This window comes from Nomia melanderi, chromosome 5, assembly GCF_051020985.1.
Source record: "Nomia melanderi isolate GNS246 chromosome 5, iyNomMela1, whole genome shotgun sequence".
Lineage (NCBI taxonomy): Eukaryota > Metazoa > Arthropoda > Insecta > Hymenoptera > Halictidae > Nomia > Nomia melanderi.
In genome coordinates, this window is record NC_135003.1 from 5273491 (window position 1) to 5290616 (window position 17126).

The 17126-nt window shown below is 35.9% G+C and overlaps 1 protein-coding gene across 15 annotated transcripts in view; it reads left to right on the forward strand.

The window, feature by feature from the left end:
* LOC116430995 (uncharacterized) overlaps nt 1-17126 on the forward strand; it is a 289607-nt gene that overhangs the window by 263298 nt on the left and 9183 nt on the right. For 10 of the 15 annotated variants that reach the window (XM_076367618.1, XM_076367616.1, XM_076367617.1 and 7 more), the window contains 6 exons: nt 11376-11546; nt 13209-13364; nt 13931-14164; nt 14575-14804; nt 15295-15961; nt 16316-16686. In XM_076367618.1, the coding sequence (XP_076223733.1) occupies nt 11376-11546; nt 13209-13364; nt 13931-14164; nt 14575-14804; nt 15295-15961; nt 16316-16686 (1829 nt within the window). Of the gene's footprint in view, nt 1-1355; nt 1718-2283; nt 2558-6603; nt 6673-11375; nt 11547-13208; nt 13365-13930; nt 14165-14574; nt 14805-15294; nt 15962-16315; nt 16687-17126 lie in introns of those variants that run through there. The other 5 variants (XM_076367623.1, XM_076367624.1, XM_076367622.1 and 2 more) reach the window with 5 other exon arrangements.

Genomic DNA, 17126 nt, shown 5'->3' on the forward strand with positions numbered 1-17126 from the left:
AGACCCTGATAACCGTATCGGCCAGCATTAATCACCGCCTCCCCGTATCCTCCGTTGTTCCCGACGTGTTTGACACGCTCGACTCGCTCCGGCGACACGAATTACAACGCGAATTAGTTGTAAGCCCGGGGCGAAGGATCCACGAGGCGTAGAACGACGTCGATTGTAATTTATCAAATCGCCGTTGGCGCCCACACTTCAATCAATACGAATCCTCTGCTCGCGGTCCGTGAACTCTGCGTCCGTCTTTCTTCGCTTCGTCGCGGACGACGGGAACCGGCCATGTAATTTAATCAGCCTAATTCACGTTCACTTATTTCGAGGAACTATAAAACGCGAAGAGAATCCTCGTCTTTTATTATTCCATTCTCGAATGATCGTAGCCATTTTTGGCAATTTTCGCTAATACTCGGGTCGACGAGCGTGATTGGTCTGCTTTGACTTGATCGAAAATAAACTTGTTCGTTGCACGTTAGTCTTCAAATATCACGTATAACAATGTCTTCTTGACCCCTTCGCGCGGAATAACGTATCAGACTCGTGATGTACCTTTATATTTTGTCGTGGTATATTAGTAATATATTATATTTGTAGTTTTTCGTACCATCTAGTCAGCTTCCAAGTACTTTTTGGATTATTTTTAGAATACATCGCTTGAGCGCATTTTGTTAAATGATTTAATATATACCTTACTGGTTAATTTTTATAAAATTAGACTGTGTGACTAGTAATTTTTATCGAGATTAATTTACTTATATACTTATATATCAAAAAATTCAAATATTTTATGATTACTTCGCGTATTTTAAATAAACAATTTGTTCTGATTAAATGTAATATTTATCGTTTAAAAATAGATTTACCATTTCCCGCCGACCACGTATGTATACATTAAAAAAACGAGATTTCTCCTTTCCGGTACGCTATGTGTTAATCTCGATTACAGAGAAAAGAGTAATCGAGTAATCGAGTAATCTCGATTACAGAGAAAAGAGTAATCGTTTATTTTCAACGTAATTTTGCCAAATTTTTATGAGGACGAAACAGAATTGCGCGAAAGAAAGCTTCAAAATGGATAGCCGTTTGTCGAGATCGTTTTTATGCAATTTTCTCGTTAGTTTCCTTCGATCCGAGTCGCGACGTCCGTGTCTCGAGCATAGCGTGAAATAATTTTTAACGGTAATAGCTGGCCAATGGACGTTTGCGTAATTCTCTGTGCACGTCTAACTCTCTTTCGCAGTGACAGAGTGGTAGAAATACGCAGGATCACCTACACGCAGGCGTGAAGCGCGTCCGCGCGGAAAACTCTCGAGGCAAGAGGCAAGTGTATTCACCTTAAGGCTTAAGGCCTTTAGTCGAGCGCCGCTCTACGGGCTGTAAACATGCGTTCGTATCGCGGGTCGCGCTACTTTTGCCTCCTTTATTACACCGGATAGTTTTCCTCAATACCGATTCATAATAAATCGTTTTCGTCGGCGATTCTCAGTGATTTCCACTAGTGAACGGAGCACAGGGGATCCTATCTGTATCAGTGTTTCAATATTCGACAATTCATCAAGTGATTAAGCGCTTCCATCATCTTTCTGTGCTTATAAGAAACATTTGATTTAAATATTTATTACTATGTTTTATTAAACGTTCGACATATACGCATATTATTTAATTGATTAAGTGAATCAGTTACTGTTTAGAGGGAAGCAGAAAATAAAAGGCGTAGGTTGTTCATTTATAGCTATCACTGTATACGGGTGTACAGGATATCGCATAGATTTCCATATAAATTTTACTAATCTGATCTACATCTAATTTGACAAAAATACAATAAGTTCTCCCATAAATGTTTTAATGCCAAGGTAGATAAAAAAATGAAACACAAAGGAAGTGTTGTATCTTTATATTTCGGGGTATCAGCAACTTTTATCAATGCAAGTCTGATATCGATATAATACTGAATTTATCGTAGTCCGAACTTCAGAGCGCTTTTATTTCATTTTATTAAATACAATATTAATGTCCTCAATTAATTCATTTCAAATACTTCTTTACCGCGTTAGATTATAAGAAATATTATCCTTCGCATTCCAGAATATTATAAATCTCTACCAATCTGTTAATAAACTTCTCAATAATTTCATTTTTACCTTTACATTTAGAATCCACTAGCAACATTCGCACAGAAACCTATGAAATATCCTGTACAGCAACGCAAACTTTTATTCGCGTTTTACTAATGAATAAAGTCAAGTTCATTATCCGTTGAAACAGTGACTAACTATTTTCCAGCGACGAACTGTATCAAAATCCCAATGTTTTTGTAGTGACCGATTGTAAAAGACGCAACAGTGGACTGTTTACAAACAGTGATTAACCGGCGAACGATTCGCGGGTTGGCGACGAGTCGCAGTGTTCTATCGCATCAAAGATCGCCTAGATGCTGTTGACACACCGATGCCTTCTAAATACGATCGGCGTCGATCGACATTTCCACCGGTGGACCCGAAAATGTTAGGGAATTTCGGTAGCAACCAGAGCATACTCGGTTTTGTGGCCAGCAAAGGTACGTCGACCCCGCGCGCCATTAACCTTTTAGCTACTACACGCCACTACAGTGGCTTTTGCGTCCATCATCTTTTTGAACGGTACGCCACTATAGCGGCTCAATTCTTTCTCTGTCATCGATAGCTGTGCACATTATAGTCTAATTTAAACTGTTAACCCCTTGCCCTGTGATTTATTTCTCAACTTTTATCGATACAACTGCTTCATCGTTAATAGTTTATTAGGAAAATACAAATTTTTATGCTTATTCTATATCTACGTTCACTAAAAAGGTTAACGATTAATAATAGAAAAGTAATATTTAATTTGCATTAAACAATAATAAATAACATTTCAATTTTTCAAATTTAATTTAAAACTTTTGTCACGAGTCTGATACGATATTGTAGGTCAAGGGTTTAACTATGGAATTTTTTTCTGAAATCTCTGATAATGATCGTAATGAAACCAAATAATAAAGTGCATACTCGTCAAACGTAGGTCAAATGCACCTATATCTTTTAACGAAAAGCTAAAGCAAAACGAAGAAGAATTACATGTTCATCTGAAAAAATAAATAATTTATCGCTGAAACAATTAGTATCATTTTGATTCTAAGATGGCGTATACTCGTCGAACGTAGTTAACTGGTTAAATAGGGTTTCAAATAGTTCTTAACATACTGAATGAGAATATGATAAAGATAACAATGATGTCAAACGTTGAGCGATACAGTAGTTTCTTACATATAGTTTTGCTTGAATTAAAAATGAGTTCACTGTGCCAAATATTACAATTTCCAGTATTTTCTTTTCAAACCCTTCCCAACTTCACAAAGAAACGTTTAAAATGCATATTTGAAATATAAAATTGAAATATTGTCATTTATGCTACAAGTTATCAACATGAAGATATTTTATTCATCTAACACTATTAGTTACAGAAAATTTTATCAGTCTTAAATTGCAGTACTACATTTACAATACGCAGACCGTGTCAAACCTTGCAATACAGTGGTATACCCGGTATTCACAAGAAAAATCCTGAAACGAATGCGGGTCTAATTACTCGGCGTTCATCTTTTCTCATCTCATTTTCGATATTAATTTGCTATTCGTCAATACGATTACACATAAAAATCCCTAGCGAGGGGCTTATCTTACTGCTGTGCCGTCCCGAGGCTTTTCTCGTGAACAACGCGGAGTAGCTTCGAGGCTAGTCCCGCCGTAGCTAAAAGGTTAAAATTCGCACGTCGTTTGTTAAGGCCCTCATACACGTTGAAACTTGTTGCGATGCTTGTATCGCCACATGTTTCAGCATGTATAAGGGTCTTTATGGGAGATGAGTCGCGTGTAATGTTAAGTCATACGTCCACGCGTTCGTCGATTAAGATAATCTTGCTAGAAAGTCGATAGAAAGCGATCTCCGCGGTTGTTCTGGGATAACGAATCCGGGCTGCGAGATCGCTTTCGTCGAGATAAGGGGGCGTTTTGTTTTCGTTTCCCCGATTTTTTTTCGCCTTTTCCATTCAGCCGTTTTGTCGGCGCGCATAATTTTCAACGCATCGTTGGCGTCAGCTCAGCTTTCATCGAGGCGAGTTATCGCCGCGCGATTATCCCGTTGGGACCGGACGAATTGTTGCATTGAATTTCCGTTCAGCCGAGGCGAAGTTTAATGTCGGGGCATAGGAGAGTTCTATTTGTTTGTCTTTTTTCGATAAATCGCTGGATTTGTATGGATTAGTTTGCCCGCGCTCGAAAGCAGGAAGATAGGGGATAGCTTGTTTTTATAATTTGCGGCTTGCTAGGTTTCCAGTCGGTCTAATTGATTGTTGAATGGCTACGCTTCGTGCTGGTCTCTTTCTTTATCGACCGAGCAGTGCGTATTGAACGTCGACCTGTTTATCGCGTAATGAGTCATAGCATTTGGTGCAGTGACACCAGGCCAGTTTAAAAGGTGGTCGATTTAATTCGGTTCGTGCTCTTGTTAGATAAGTTACGGCGGTTTCTTGTTTTTACTTTAAAATACCTACGTTCAAGAAACCAGTCTTTCAGTCGAATATTTTGTTGATATTAACGAATATCCTAGAGTTGAACATTTTACAACATTTTAGTGTCGATATTAATTTATTATGAGTTTTTCTTCTTTACTTAATTCCTAATATTTTTTTAAAAGATTTTCATAAACGTGTAAATTTTGCTTATCTACGGCTTTTTTATTATTGTTTCCAAATTATCGAAAATAAATTGTCGATATTCATGGGAATTATTTGTGTCTTCATATACTAATATGACGTGTGTATATTATTATGATGTGTATAAATGAATTGTATAAATTAAACTCTGAATTATATTAGTCTATTTGGAAATGTGTACTAATTAGAGTTATCAAACATGTTATTCATTAATAACGCTAATTATATAGACCATGTTGCGGACACAGTAACATATGGATTGAAATTCAATTTCAGTAAATTAATTATATCATTTTAACACGCAGCTTCATTTTACGCTGTATTCACGTTTGGAATTAAATTGTTGAATTATTGTAGATAAGTTTCAGTGAATGTCCCATTGCCCCTAAACAAATTAACATTCATTTATTCAAAAGTTAGATATTAGAAGCTTAAAAATACACAGTTAGAATACATATTCGTGTAATTGCATCAAATACAAATTTACATGATCGCCAAGTAATATTTATAAAATCTAATATGCATCAATTTGACGCTTTCCGTGAACTTAATGTTAATACTGTGTAGGAACGATTCAGTATCCTTTGTTACTCACAGTCAATAACCAAAATGTCCGAACGGCCAAGTATTATAAATTCAATAGACAGCGCGTTTGGTTTGGTACCTCCTAAAAAATTTCATAGTTTCCTCGGAGTATACGGTCTCCCACGCGCTAGGGACAAGAGAAACGTGTCGTATCGGTCGAAAAAGATCGACGCCACGAGCGAACGTTTGGGTATTAAAGTAACTCGGAACATGGACGTCACGTGGCCTCTGTGTCAGCCGTGAATCCTTCAAGGAATACAAATTCAACGTTTCTCAGGGCGTCCTCTATCGACGCCATGAAACGGTGGCTGCGTGACTAACGGTAGTCCATAGCGTATTCGCAAGGTACAGCAGTTGTTGCGGTGTTATTCCACCGATTCGGACGTGGAAAGTGCATGCGGCTGTAGGCGTTCGTCACGGTTTCATTTTCATCCGCATCGAAACCTGGCCGGAATTGAATAACTTGTTTCGTCGTAAATTTCCATTACAGTTCTTCTGGGGTTTCGCTTCTATAGGCAGATCGTGTTTAATAGTTTAAAAGCATGAAGACGTTTCTACTTCGTTTTTACGCTGTCTTTCAAGTTTTTATGCTGTTAAATAGAGAATTTGAGTTACGTTAGAATTGGAGCCGAATAAATGTTAGCATAAAATATTGTAAATTTACTTTAAAGTGTTGAACGAATAAAATATTCATATTCATATTGATAACCCGTAGCACAAATGACAATATTTGAATTGTATATTTCCAATATGGATTAAAAATATTTCTTTGTGAAGTTGGGAAGGGTTGTAATATTTGGCAAAACTACAATACATGTAAGAAACTATTGTATCCAACTGTGACATTATTGTTATCTTTATCGTATTCTTATTTTGTAGATTAAGTACTATTTGGAACCCTGGTATTTAAACAGTTAACTGCATTTGACGAGTATACACGTCATCTTGAAGCTGAAATGGTTTATTTTGTCACATAAGTGTGTAATTCTCCTTTGTTTTGCTTTCGTTTTCAATTATAGTATACTCTAAGTGCATTCGATATTTGACGAGTACCCCTTCATTTCTTTCATCTTATTGCACGCAAAACGAGAGACTTTCCAAACTAAATTCCACAGTTAACAGGTTAAATTGTTTTCTTAAATTACTTCAGCATCGTCAAGGGTTAAGATAAGCTGTAAGAAAATGTGTTACAAAACGATACAATAGTGCATGAAGTAAAAACTAAGACTAATTGCAACGAATCAATGCCCAAATTGGAGATAATGCTAAGAGTTTCCTGCCAGTAGATAGCATTTCCTGGTCAGCGGTTATAGTCAGCGTCTACGATTACTGAACAAAATGACGAAGTCACGATGGTATGCGAGGGTATCTTACTCGGAATTGTTCAGCCACGCGGGCAGTACATGCGAATCTCCGTGTCGCGTCTCGTCGGCGACGAGTACGAAGTCAGAGAAACTCGTTGAGCTGATTTCGTGAATCGAATTCTTGTCAGCCACCTCGTGTTTAGTTAGCAACGTGCTGACGTTGAACTCTCCCGCAGAAAAAGGACACCATTAGCTCTATAACCGCGTCCCGCGGGTGTTCTATGTTTCGCGAGGCGCGCTAAACTGACACGTAGAGTACGAACGATAACAATGAGAGCGGAACTTCCGCGAAATGTACTTATGCGAAACGACGAAACTTACTAGCTGCCTACCGTGTTATCTATGATAATGCTTTGGTAGTTTCTTCTAGCTCCGTCTGATTTTAGTGAACCTATTGGTTGTATCTATAAGTTGTAATTGAGTAATTGATTAAAGAAAGAAACCGGTCATGTGATGATTGAATAAATTTTCTTAATTCATTAGAGAGTATAAGTTTGTATTTACTAATTGATGACGATAAATAAATTAAAGGTATCGTTTTTGAACAGACGTGTTGTGGTGGTAATACTCGTGGAATAGAATTGAACAAAGCTTTAGTAATGGAGAATTTGCACTAGATTTTTATCTATATATTTAAACACACGGTAATATAGTATAGTTTATATTTACAATATTTTTCTGATGTGCTGTCTGGTAAAAAATAAGTTTACAATAAATGTTATTATAGAATAATAACAATTACAGTGGTATAAATTGTTTATTTTTAAAGATATAAATGATATGTCACTTACCGATACTTCAAATTAGTCATTTATTAAATAATTTGTATATTCACTTTATGAAGGAAGGAAATACATATTTCCTGTTGTTCGTAATGATTTACATATTACGTTGTACTTCTTTATAAGAATGCTTCATTATATTACATTTTTCCGTAACATTGCGTTTCATAACAGCGCGAACGTATTTTTTATAGCTATTTGCTAATGTAAACACATTAATCCTTTCAACACGGAAGTATACTCCTCGTGTACTGTTTCTCATTGTCGTCTCATTAGTTTGTGGGAATTTTGTTTAACATTAAATCTCTCCATAATTAATCTCCATTAGTTCTTCTTGTATCCACTTACTGTTAGATAGACGTTCAAAGTAAATACTTTCAGAAATTAATTAAAACGTATGGAAACGAATTGAATTCACTGTTTTGGAAGACGAGATAATGAATTGTTGAAATAGACCAAAACGCTTCTATCATTGAACCTTAATGTCTATCATTACTTCGTAATCACATTAATTAACTCGACGCGAGGTCCATGATCCCAATGAAACACGATACCAATAGTCCTGACTAGAAAATAAGAAATTAATAACATAGTTACCATAATTATCTATCGTATTTATTAGCTTAGTTTATGTGGCAAAGATGCGTGATCCAAATTAAAGGCGATCTTGACACCAATTCAGAATTAATTGATCACCTCGGTAAGCCGTACTGGTTCGTGTTATCGTAGAAACACGACTTATTTAGGATTATGTAGTACGTGTTACATGCTCTGTTCGAACAAAATGTGAAAGACACGATGAGAGCCTACACGCGTGCCCTTAGCTGCACTCGCGCAAGTGTCGGTGGAATGCTCCACGCCTTCGCGTGGATCCCAGGAATTTCATTCTTAACCACTGTCTGTTAATTGCCATACGTATTATGAAATTAGGGCGATACTCAACGAATATGCTCCTTCGCATACGAAATGCTCTATTACTAAAAATGCTTCACCCCTTTGATGTTTCGTGAACATTGACATTGCTTTCTTCGTAAGAAAAACATATAAATGAATATTTGACTTTTATGTAATTAATGCACATGCTTGAACACTTGACACTACCGAGCAGTTAAATTGACCTTTTGAAGTCTCTCTATACAAGCTCCAAGAATGCATCTATTTACGATTTACAATTCAGTTTGCATATTGCTAAATCGATTGCTTGAATAATTTTTCAGAGAAACGTCTGTTATATTTTTAATAATTGCAAAAAAAGAAACCAGGAACGGGCCATTTTGATGCATCTGGTAGTTTTAGTGTTAAGAAAAATTATAAAATATTAAGTTCGGTTTCTATTATTTTTTCATTGTCTTTTTGGTAAAATGAGAGGACTGTGAATAGTGAAACATTTTTGAGCGATAAGTTTATATCTGTTTAATATTATTTTGGGAATAAATGGCAGATATAGTTGCATACAGAGGATGTTTTAGATAATAATTTAAATCCATGGTAAATTTAATAATTACTTATGTTTCACTACTTATTTAACTTCCTTCGAAATTATCAGTTATTTTTTACCAGTATTGCAATTGGTATTTGTAATGACTAATAGTATGTTGTTCTTTGAAACTCTTGAAACAGCCATTTTCAGCAAGTAAATCTTGACCAAATGGGTGCTTTTAAGTATTTTCTTAAAAATATTCTTAATTACGTGTAGGATGTTAAGTATAATTAAAAATAAAAGTTGTAATCATACTTTTGGAAGACTAAATGGTCCCTCCAACTTACGAATGCTAGAGTATTCAAATAAAGCTAAATGTAATACTTTTAATAGACTCCGGAGAATTTATTAATTTCTCAAATTTTTCTGAATTTATACGTTTTAGATATAGTTCGTTCTATCGACTTGTAATATTGAATATTCCTATATTTTTCGTCATTTCATCAGTTTCATTTAATCTTTTTAGCTTTTAAACACAATTAAATACAAATCCAATATATCAACAACTCAATTCCAATATTTCAGTAATTATTCTTATTGAATTCAATGTTTATTGCGTCAGATATTAAAAGCTTGTACCAATTTAATAAAGTTTGTTCCTTTCCAATAATGTTACCGGTTTATTAAAATAGAAAATAACAGATCATTCATTCGTGCATCCAGTATTTCAATAAATACAGCTCGAGAATATTTGACGTCGCCCCATTGCATTGCTATTCATATTCAAGGTTTAAATATTCAGCAGATATGTATGACATTTTCCTATTCTTTGATTAATTTTTCATTCCATTTCCGAAAAAGTTCTGTGGTTTGCCGTTAAAAATTTCATAAGAAACATTTTTTGTGATATGACCTCATATTGGTATCTAACCTTTCCGTTGAGCAAGTGAAATCAGGTGGTGATTTAAATCGACGAAACAAAGTGTTATGCGTATGGAAGTGATAGAAACGCTTATGTAATTCATTTGAATAATTTTGTTCGGACGATGAAATCGGTTTTCTAGTTGCTTGGTCGGGCACGGTCTAATTTCGTTAATTATCCTAATGAAGTCGGTATCATCAGCTGCGAGTAACGATCTACGATAATTACTACGCTAGTCAGAGCGAACAAACGCCGAGGATCGCGTTCAAGTTACTGAGATTTGTATGTTCGATTTCGCATGCAACTGTTCTTGGAAGAATGTTTCGACGGGGAACGGGTGGAAATAAAGGAAAACGAGAAACGGATGCCAGCACGGAACTGTTGCTTTGCGATTTGCTTGGAAACGTGGGGAACTAAGTAGTTATAGTATTTTCTTCTATACCACAGTTCCTGAAGGATATATTAAAACTGAATTTGATTTAGCATTGTTCTCTAACGAAGACTTTTTATCAGTAATACCAAAAGTTATACTGCTACAGCCAAGTTGCCAATGTTTCTAGAAATTCAGTTTTATACAATAATTAGTAAATATTACAATTACACAGAAATTGATTTTTTGTACTGCAAGTTTCGTTCTGTTTACAAAAATTAGAATAATCGTAGTGTTAATTATAATAAACGTCTAGTTATGACTGAAGAAATTCACGGTACAAAAAGAGAAGTAACATTTGTACCTATCTTCGAGCAAAGTCCAATTGAAATGCAAACTTTCGATAAAATTTCATTACGCAGAAAACGAAGAAACAATCCAATTAATAATTGAAATCAGTTAAACAGTTCCTCTAAAATATTTCGCTTTCAAGGAATTAATCATCCAAACCGTTCCAAAGTCCTCTGAAAATACATAAACTACAAATTCTCTGAATCCATGCACTTCCTTAAAAAGAACCCGTGGATTTGACATCAATTTCGCGGCGACACTTCCTCATCTCACCACAATTACGTAAATGAAATTTTAACGCCAGTGCATCGCCAATAATCTGCGCGGCACAGAAGTCAAACGACTCGAAAACTCTCCGTATAGCGGATAGTTAGAAGTGGAAAAAGCAAGGGGACGGGGGAATAAAATAAATTCCCCATTGGTTTATGCTGAACCGCTGTACTATTCGCTGTTTCAATTAAAGGCGTTCGTTTTCTTGGTCACCCAAGGACTTTCGCTCGCGTTAGTTGCACGAGGTCAGGTACACGGAGAGACCGCGGGCCGGAGTCCTCGTTTCGCGTTCGAGGAACAGACGATCGGTCGACGTGCGGTTGCCAGACGACCGTACAATCGTACAGGCAATTAACGCAGAACTGGTTTCATCGACGTATCGTTCATAATTCCAGTCGACCCTTGTCCAGCTTCCAGCGATCGTAATCGTCGCACGCCATCTTTCTCTATGGCGTACCTACACGCCACGCACATCACTTTTACTGTTCGTGCTTCCCTCTTTTTTTCCTATCGGAGCGTTTCCTCCTTTTTTCTTCTTCCGCAGGACTAATTGGTTCGTTTCTTTTTCGTTCGTTGCAGATTCCCAAGATGTCGATCTGGATGCCATCCTCGGCGAGCTGTGCGCGCTGGAGCGCCGCTGCGACGGCGATATCGCTGCTACATCTGCACCCGACGCCCAGAGACAGGGTCGACCCAATAGCACCAGGATCACGCCTGGTGACAATACCGATATCGGCAAGAACGAAGGAGGTACTTGTCTCGAGATTTAACCGTTTTAACCCTTTACACTCGAAAGCTGAATTATCTGTCGTAGTCCATCACATTATCAAAATCTGATATTCGATATTAAATTTATATTATATTAAATTTATTGGTTCGTATTAAGTAATTAATTGTGGAAATTAGTTTCAAAAATCTCTCATTGTTCGCGCAATAAAGTCAAGCAATGAGGTATGTACTCGTCAAACGCAGTGCAACTGTACCTATAATGTATTCTGACGAAAAATTAAAGCAAAGCAAAGAAAAATTACGTATATTTGAAAGAATAACTAATTCATCGTTGAGAAAATTGGTATCATTTCGAATTTTAAGATGACCTGTATATTCATCAAACGCTGTTAACCGGTTGACACTTTGACTGCCAAGTAAGCACTCATCGAAACTCCTATGCAGGCGAAACAGGTTTTTTAACACTAAAACTACCGAGCAGTTAAATTCACATTTTGAAATTTATCTGTAGAAACTCCAAGAGTGCATCTGTTAAAGCTGTAATTGACAAAATTCAATTTGTGTATTGCTAAATCAATTTTTTTAATGATTTCTCAGAAAAATGTTTGTTATCTTTTTAATAATTGCAAAAAGAAGAAATCAGGAATGGGTCATTTTGACCTGTTTGATAGTTTTAATGTTAATAAAGCAGGAAATAAGAAGTCAAGATTTTTCATAACGATTACTCTACTATCCTTCTTATATCTCATATATCCAACAAAATTCTGTTTGTTCGATACGTTACCAAAAAAATTAGTGTTAAGTTTATGTAAAAAATGGCGTCACTGAAATATTGAAATACGATAGTTGCGTTCCTTAATTTATATGAGACTTTAAGTTTTCGAGTGCGAAGGGTTAATAAAGATGGGAGATCGCTTGATGGTTAAACTAAAGAATGTGGGTTTGATTACTCGATTTTCGGATGTCTCATCTCATTTTCGATGTTAATTTGCCGTTTGCCAATGCGGTTATATGTAACCCAACAAAGCTATGAATCAAACACTCAGCGAAAGACCTCTGTTTATAACATTCCTGTGTTATTGAATTTACACATTATTTGTTACTATAGTAAGATTAAGTAAAATTTTATTGAAGTAACATTTCTTGTTATTGAAATTCTAGTAAAATATTTGTTTATTTTTGACAATTATAATATTATAAATATATAAGGAAATATGGAAGCATAAAATTAACAATATACTTTACGTCTAAAAGATTTCATTTTTATTTCATAAAAAAAAGATCAAGCAGGACAGTTTTGTTAAATTATGCTTTATTACAAGAAGATGTTTTATTATACGTATTCAGCTAAAAGAGTAAGATAAAATTCTGCAGGTTAAAGAAAAACAATTAAAATTATGTGTAATATGCAGGTAATAATTTAATAAATTGCGTTAAGAGTTACGCTTGAATTCATCAAGTTTTTCGCTTTAGAATTTGATTTCCCTTTTATCCTGTAGAAATTATGCATCGCAAAAACAAGAGCTAATTTCACTAGTAACTCCGTGATCCATATTCTTGTCAGTCTGTTTCATACATCAGTATCTATTAGACTCGAAATAGCCGGTTCCAACTCATAAGTGCGTAATTAATTTGTTCTTACGTTGCCAACTTTCTTTAATGAACGTCAACCGTTTGTTACAGCTATGCGAACCGATAGTCCAGACAATGACAGCGCCTTCTCGGACACGGTGTCGATGTTGTCCAGCGAGAGCTCAGCAAGTAGCAGTGGTTCCGGACACAAACCACCTCAGACCGCCATGCACACAGCCCCTCAACAGCAACCCCACCAACTCATGGGTAAGTTCTAGTAATCTAAATGAATAATATTCAGTTAACCTTCATATAGATTAACTTAAAATATAAAAGTAGAATTACACTGATATTTATGTCCATTTTAAGGCTAGCAGTAGGGTGTAAAATATTTAACATAAAAGTTATTAAACTTCATCAATTCTTCTATTTATCTCGTTCATACAAAATCAAACTTCTAAATAGAAATAAAAGAATCTTAAAATTCGTTTTTCCTTAAAAAATGTCTTCTTTAATTAAATTGTATAATAAAATTAAAGTAATTCAATCTAGGTAAGCAGTACTTTGCTTTTGAAGTAGTAAAGGATAGTAGATTTTTCGGTTTATGATTGCTTTTCAAAATTCAGAAAACTATACCGACAAATAAACTGGTTATACTTTTGCATCATCGGAGTAAATAATTGAACTTAAAGATAAAATAGTCGTCGTCAATTTAATCATATCGAGAGTCAAATGCTGTGGAACTTTTATTTGACTCTACTCTTGGCACTTGAATCTCTCATCAAGTCAGTTGAAATAAAGTGGAATAAGGCATAATTACCTAAATTCACCAGACGCTGCAAGCAGAGTCAAGGCAGAGAAAATTCGATTGGCGCTGGAGAAGATGCGCGAGGCGAGCGTTCAGAAGCTGTTCATTAAAGCGTTTACACTGGATGGCAGTGGGAAAAGTTTACTCGTTGACGAGGGAATGAGCGTGGCTCACGTATGCAGGCTCCTCGCCGATAAGAACCACGTACCAATGGATCCAAAGTGGGCTGTAGTTGAGCATCTGCCTGATCTTTTCATGGGTAAGTATATTTTCTGATTCGATTGATCAATTGAATAAACAATTAGAAACGTAAAATCAATTTATTGTTCCCTGTAACAATGAACAAAATTAAAAAGTAAATGATAATTCACTGATGAGAAAGTAACTAATTAATTGTATACTCAATATGGGATATAAAAATCATCGTTTCAAAATCAATGTTCACTGTAACAATGAAGAAAATTGAAAAATAAATGATAATCCAGTGATGATAAAGTAATTAATTAATTATGTACTCGATACGGAATATAAATATTATGGTTTTCGATTATCTTTAAATATTTGTTCCTCACAGAATAATTTAAATAATTTGTTACGTACGACTTGCTTCCAGAAACTCATTTCATTGTCGGTGGGCGGTCGTATGAACTCATTATTTCGATCTTACAGAAAGGGTGTACGAGGATCATGAGCTGCTGGTAGAAAATCTTTTACTATGGACGAGAGACTCGAAAAATAAACTACTTTTCGTTGAACGACCCGATAAAACTCAACTGTTCCTTAATCCGGAGAGGTTCCTTCTTGGTCCATCCGACAGGAGTAGCGCGGAATACGACGACCACTCTCGCAATATTCTTTTAGAGGAGTTCTTCTCTAGCAGCAATGTCGGTGTACCAGAGGTAATTACGTCATATTCTTTTATTAAATGCTCTTACAGTGGCTGTGTATACGATTATTTCATCGTGAAAATAAAAATTATTATACCTATTGTTTCGAAGTGGAGCAATTTTTATTGGTTGTTATTTCGAAATTTTAGTTATTCGTTTACAAAAACAGTTACTTTGCTCAACAGATTTATGTTTTCAGAAACATGTTTGCTAACTTACTAAAACATTTGCTAAATATTCGACAAAAGATATTAAATAAAAATATTCAGGCACATCAGTCTGTTACTGTTTAACTCAACATCACGTCATTCAAGTTAAATCTTAACTATACTTTCTCTATCAATTTCCCATATGCGCTTCACCATGAAATTCCTTTTTTTAATTATCTCTCTGGACATTTGGTAAATTATTTGATCAGTACCACCATGAAATAGATTTCCTCAATCGTTGTAAATTGAAAGCTATTATATCCTCTTAACATATCGATTGCTTTAACTTGCAGGTCGAAGGACCGTTATATTTAAAATCAGATAGCAAGAAAGGTTGGAAAAGGTATCACTTCATCCTGCGAGCGTCTGGCCTCTACTATTGGCCAAAAGAAAAGGCTCGCACCGCGCGCGATCTAGTTTGCTTGGCAACTTTCGACGTGAATCAAATCTACTATGGCGTTGGTTGGAAAAAGAAATACAAAGCGCCAACAGATTTCTGCTTCGCTGTGAAGCATCCCAGGCTGCAGCAGCCGAAGTCAACCAAGTACATCAAGTTCCTTTGCGCGGATGACAACGCGTCCTTGGAACGATGGATAGTCGGGATCAGAGTTGCTAAATATGGCAGACAGTTAATGGAGAATTACAGAACTCTTGTCGACGAACTGGCACAGGAGGATCTCGATATGCTTGCGCACGCTAGATCGTGTTCCGTCAGTTCCATCGCAGTACCGCCTCAAAATCAGACCCAGTACAATACCAGCAACGACAATGCCCGCCAATTCACGGAGAATTCGAGGAACAGCACGGAAACTGCAAACACCAGACAGTATGACGGTCAGAGGCAAAGCTACAATTCTGAGCAACGACAGAGTTACAATAACGATGGAAGATTGAGTAGAGCCAGCAGCTCGAGTTCCAGCGGATGTCTGTCGGACGGAGCACCGAGTAGTTGTGAGGCACGTATAATAAGCTTCGACATTGTAGAATAGATATTTAATCAGAACTATTCAGCTAATCAATAATTCTAGTAACTATCCATTTTTTGGGTTAAATATATTTGTTGTTACTTATGGTTTTTTTAAAGTTAGAATTCATTATCTTGTTAAATATTTGATTTCAAGAAATACTTTAAAATTACATGCATGTTCAAAGTACGTATTATTTAAAATGTTGATTTGTTAAAATTACTGAGAAAGCATGAGACATCCCTACATCTGTTCGTAATGTGTTAAGATCAAATTTTTATTATTTTTTTTATTCCTAGTGGCGATAATTCAGCGCGTAATGCTTTTTTCGTTTGATATTTGCAGGTAGCTTTCGAGTGTGGCGAGTTTCCAACAGGAACGATAAAGAGGAAACCATCGATGAACCCAAAACTCCCTCTTACATCGATCACACGACAGCTAAAGGAAGTAGGCGAAACTGTTCGCGATGAGCCAGACTCCTGTCCCAGTCCTACGAGCTCAGGATCCGGCACATTAACTAGAAGGCACAGTCGCAGAAGGAGTGGCACTGATTCCGACGGATCAGGAACATTGAAGAGACATCATCGATCTGGCAATGCGACTCCAGTTAGTCCTGTACCCCCTGGCACGCCAGTCCGAGAGAGAGCTAGCCCAATGGGATACAACAGAGCGGAGAACCAGGAATCGAAAACGCCCACGAGCCCTATTCCACCGTGTATGGTATGTATTATGAATTTGATTGATTTATTTATTAGATATCCAAAACTGTTAGCGTTGTTTTTCTAGCGTTCAAATGCTTCATTATTTATTACTATTGTGTTATTACCTTACACATCGGAGAACTAGGAAAAAGGAATGTATGTAACAAGTTAAAAAGTTGGCTTTTGGCGTAATTTAAAAAAATTAAATTACTTTTACTAGACAATGCGCGATCTTGTTTAACAAAAACTAGAATTGGAAATGTTTCGAAATTTATTTGAAGAACTTTAACTTAATTCCCATATTATTCGTATGTTTCTTGAACCGATTATTGCTTATTTTATTTATGCAAAATTTAATAAAAGGAACATTTATTAACACTAGAACAATTGACCGTTTAATAGAATTAATATATAATGCTTATAAAAATTGTAAGAATAGATTTTTTTCGATTTCTTCGT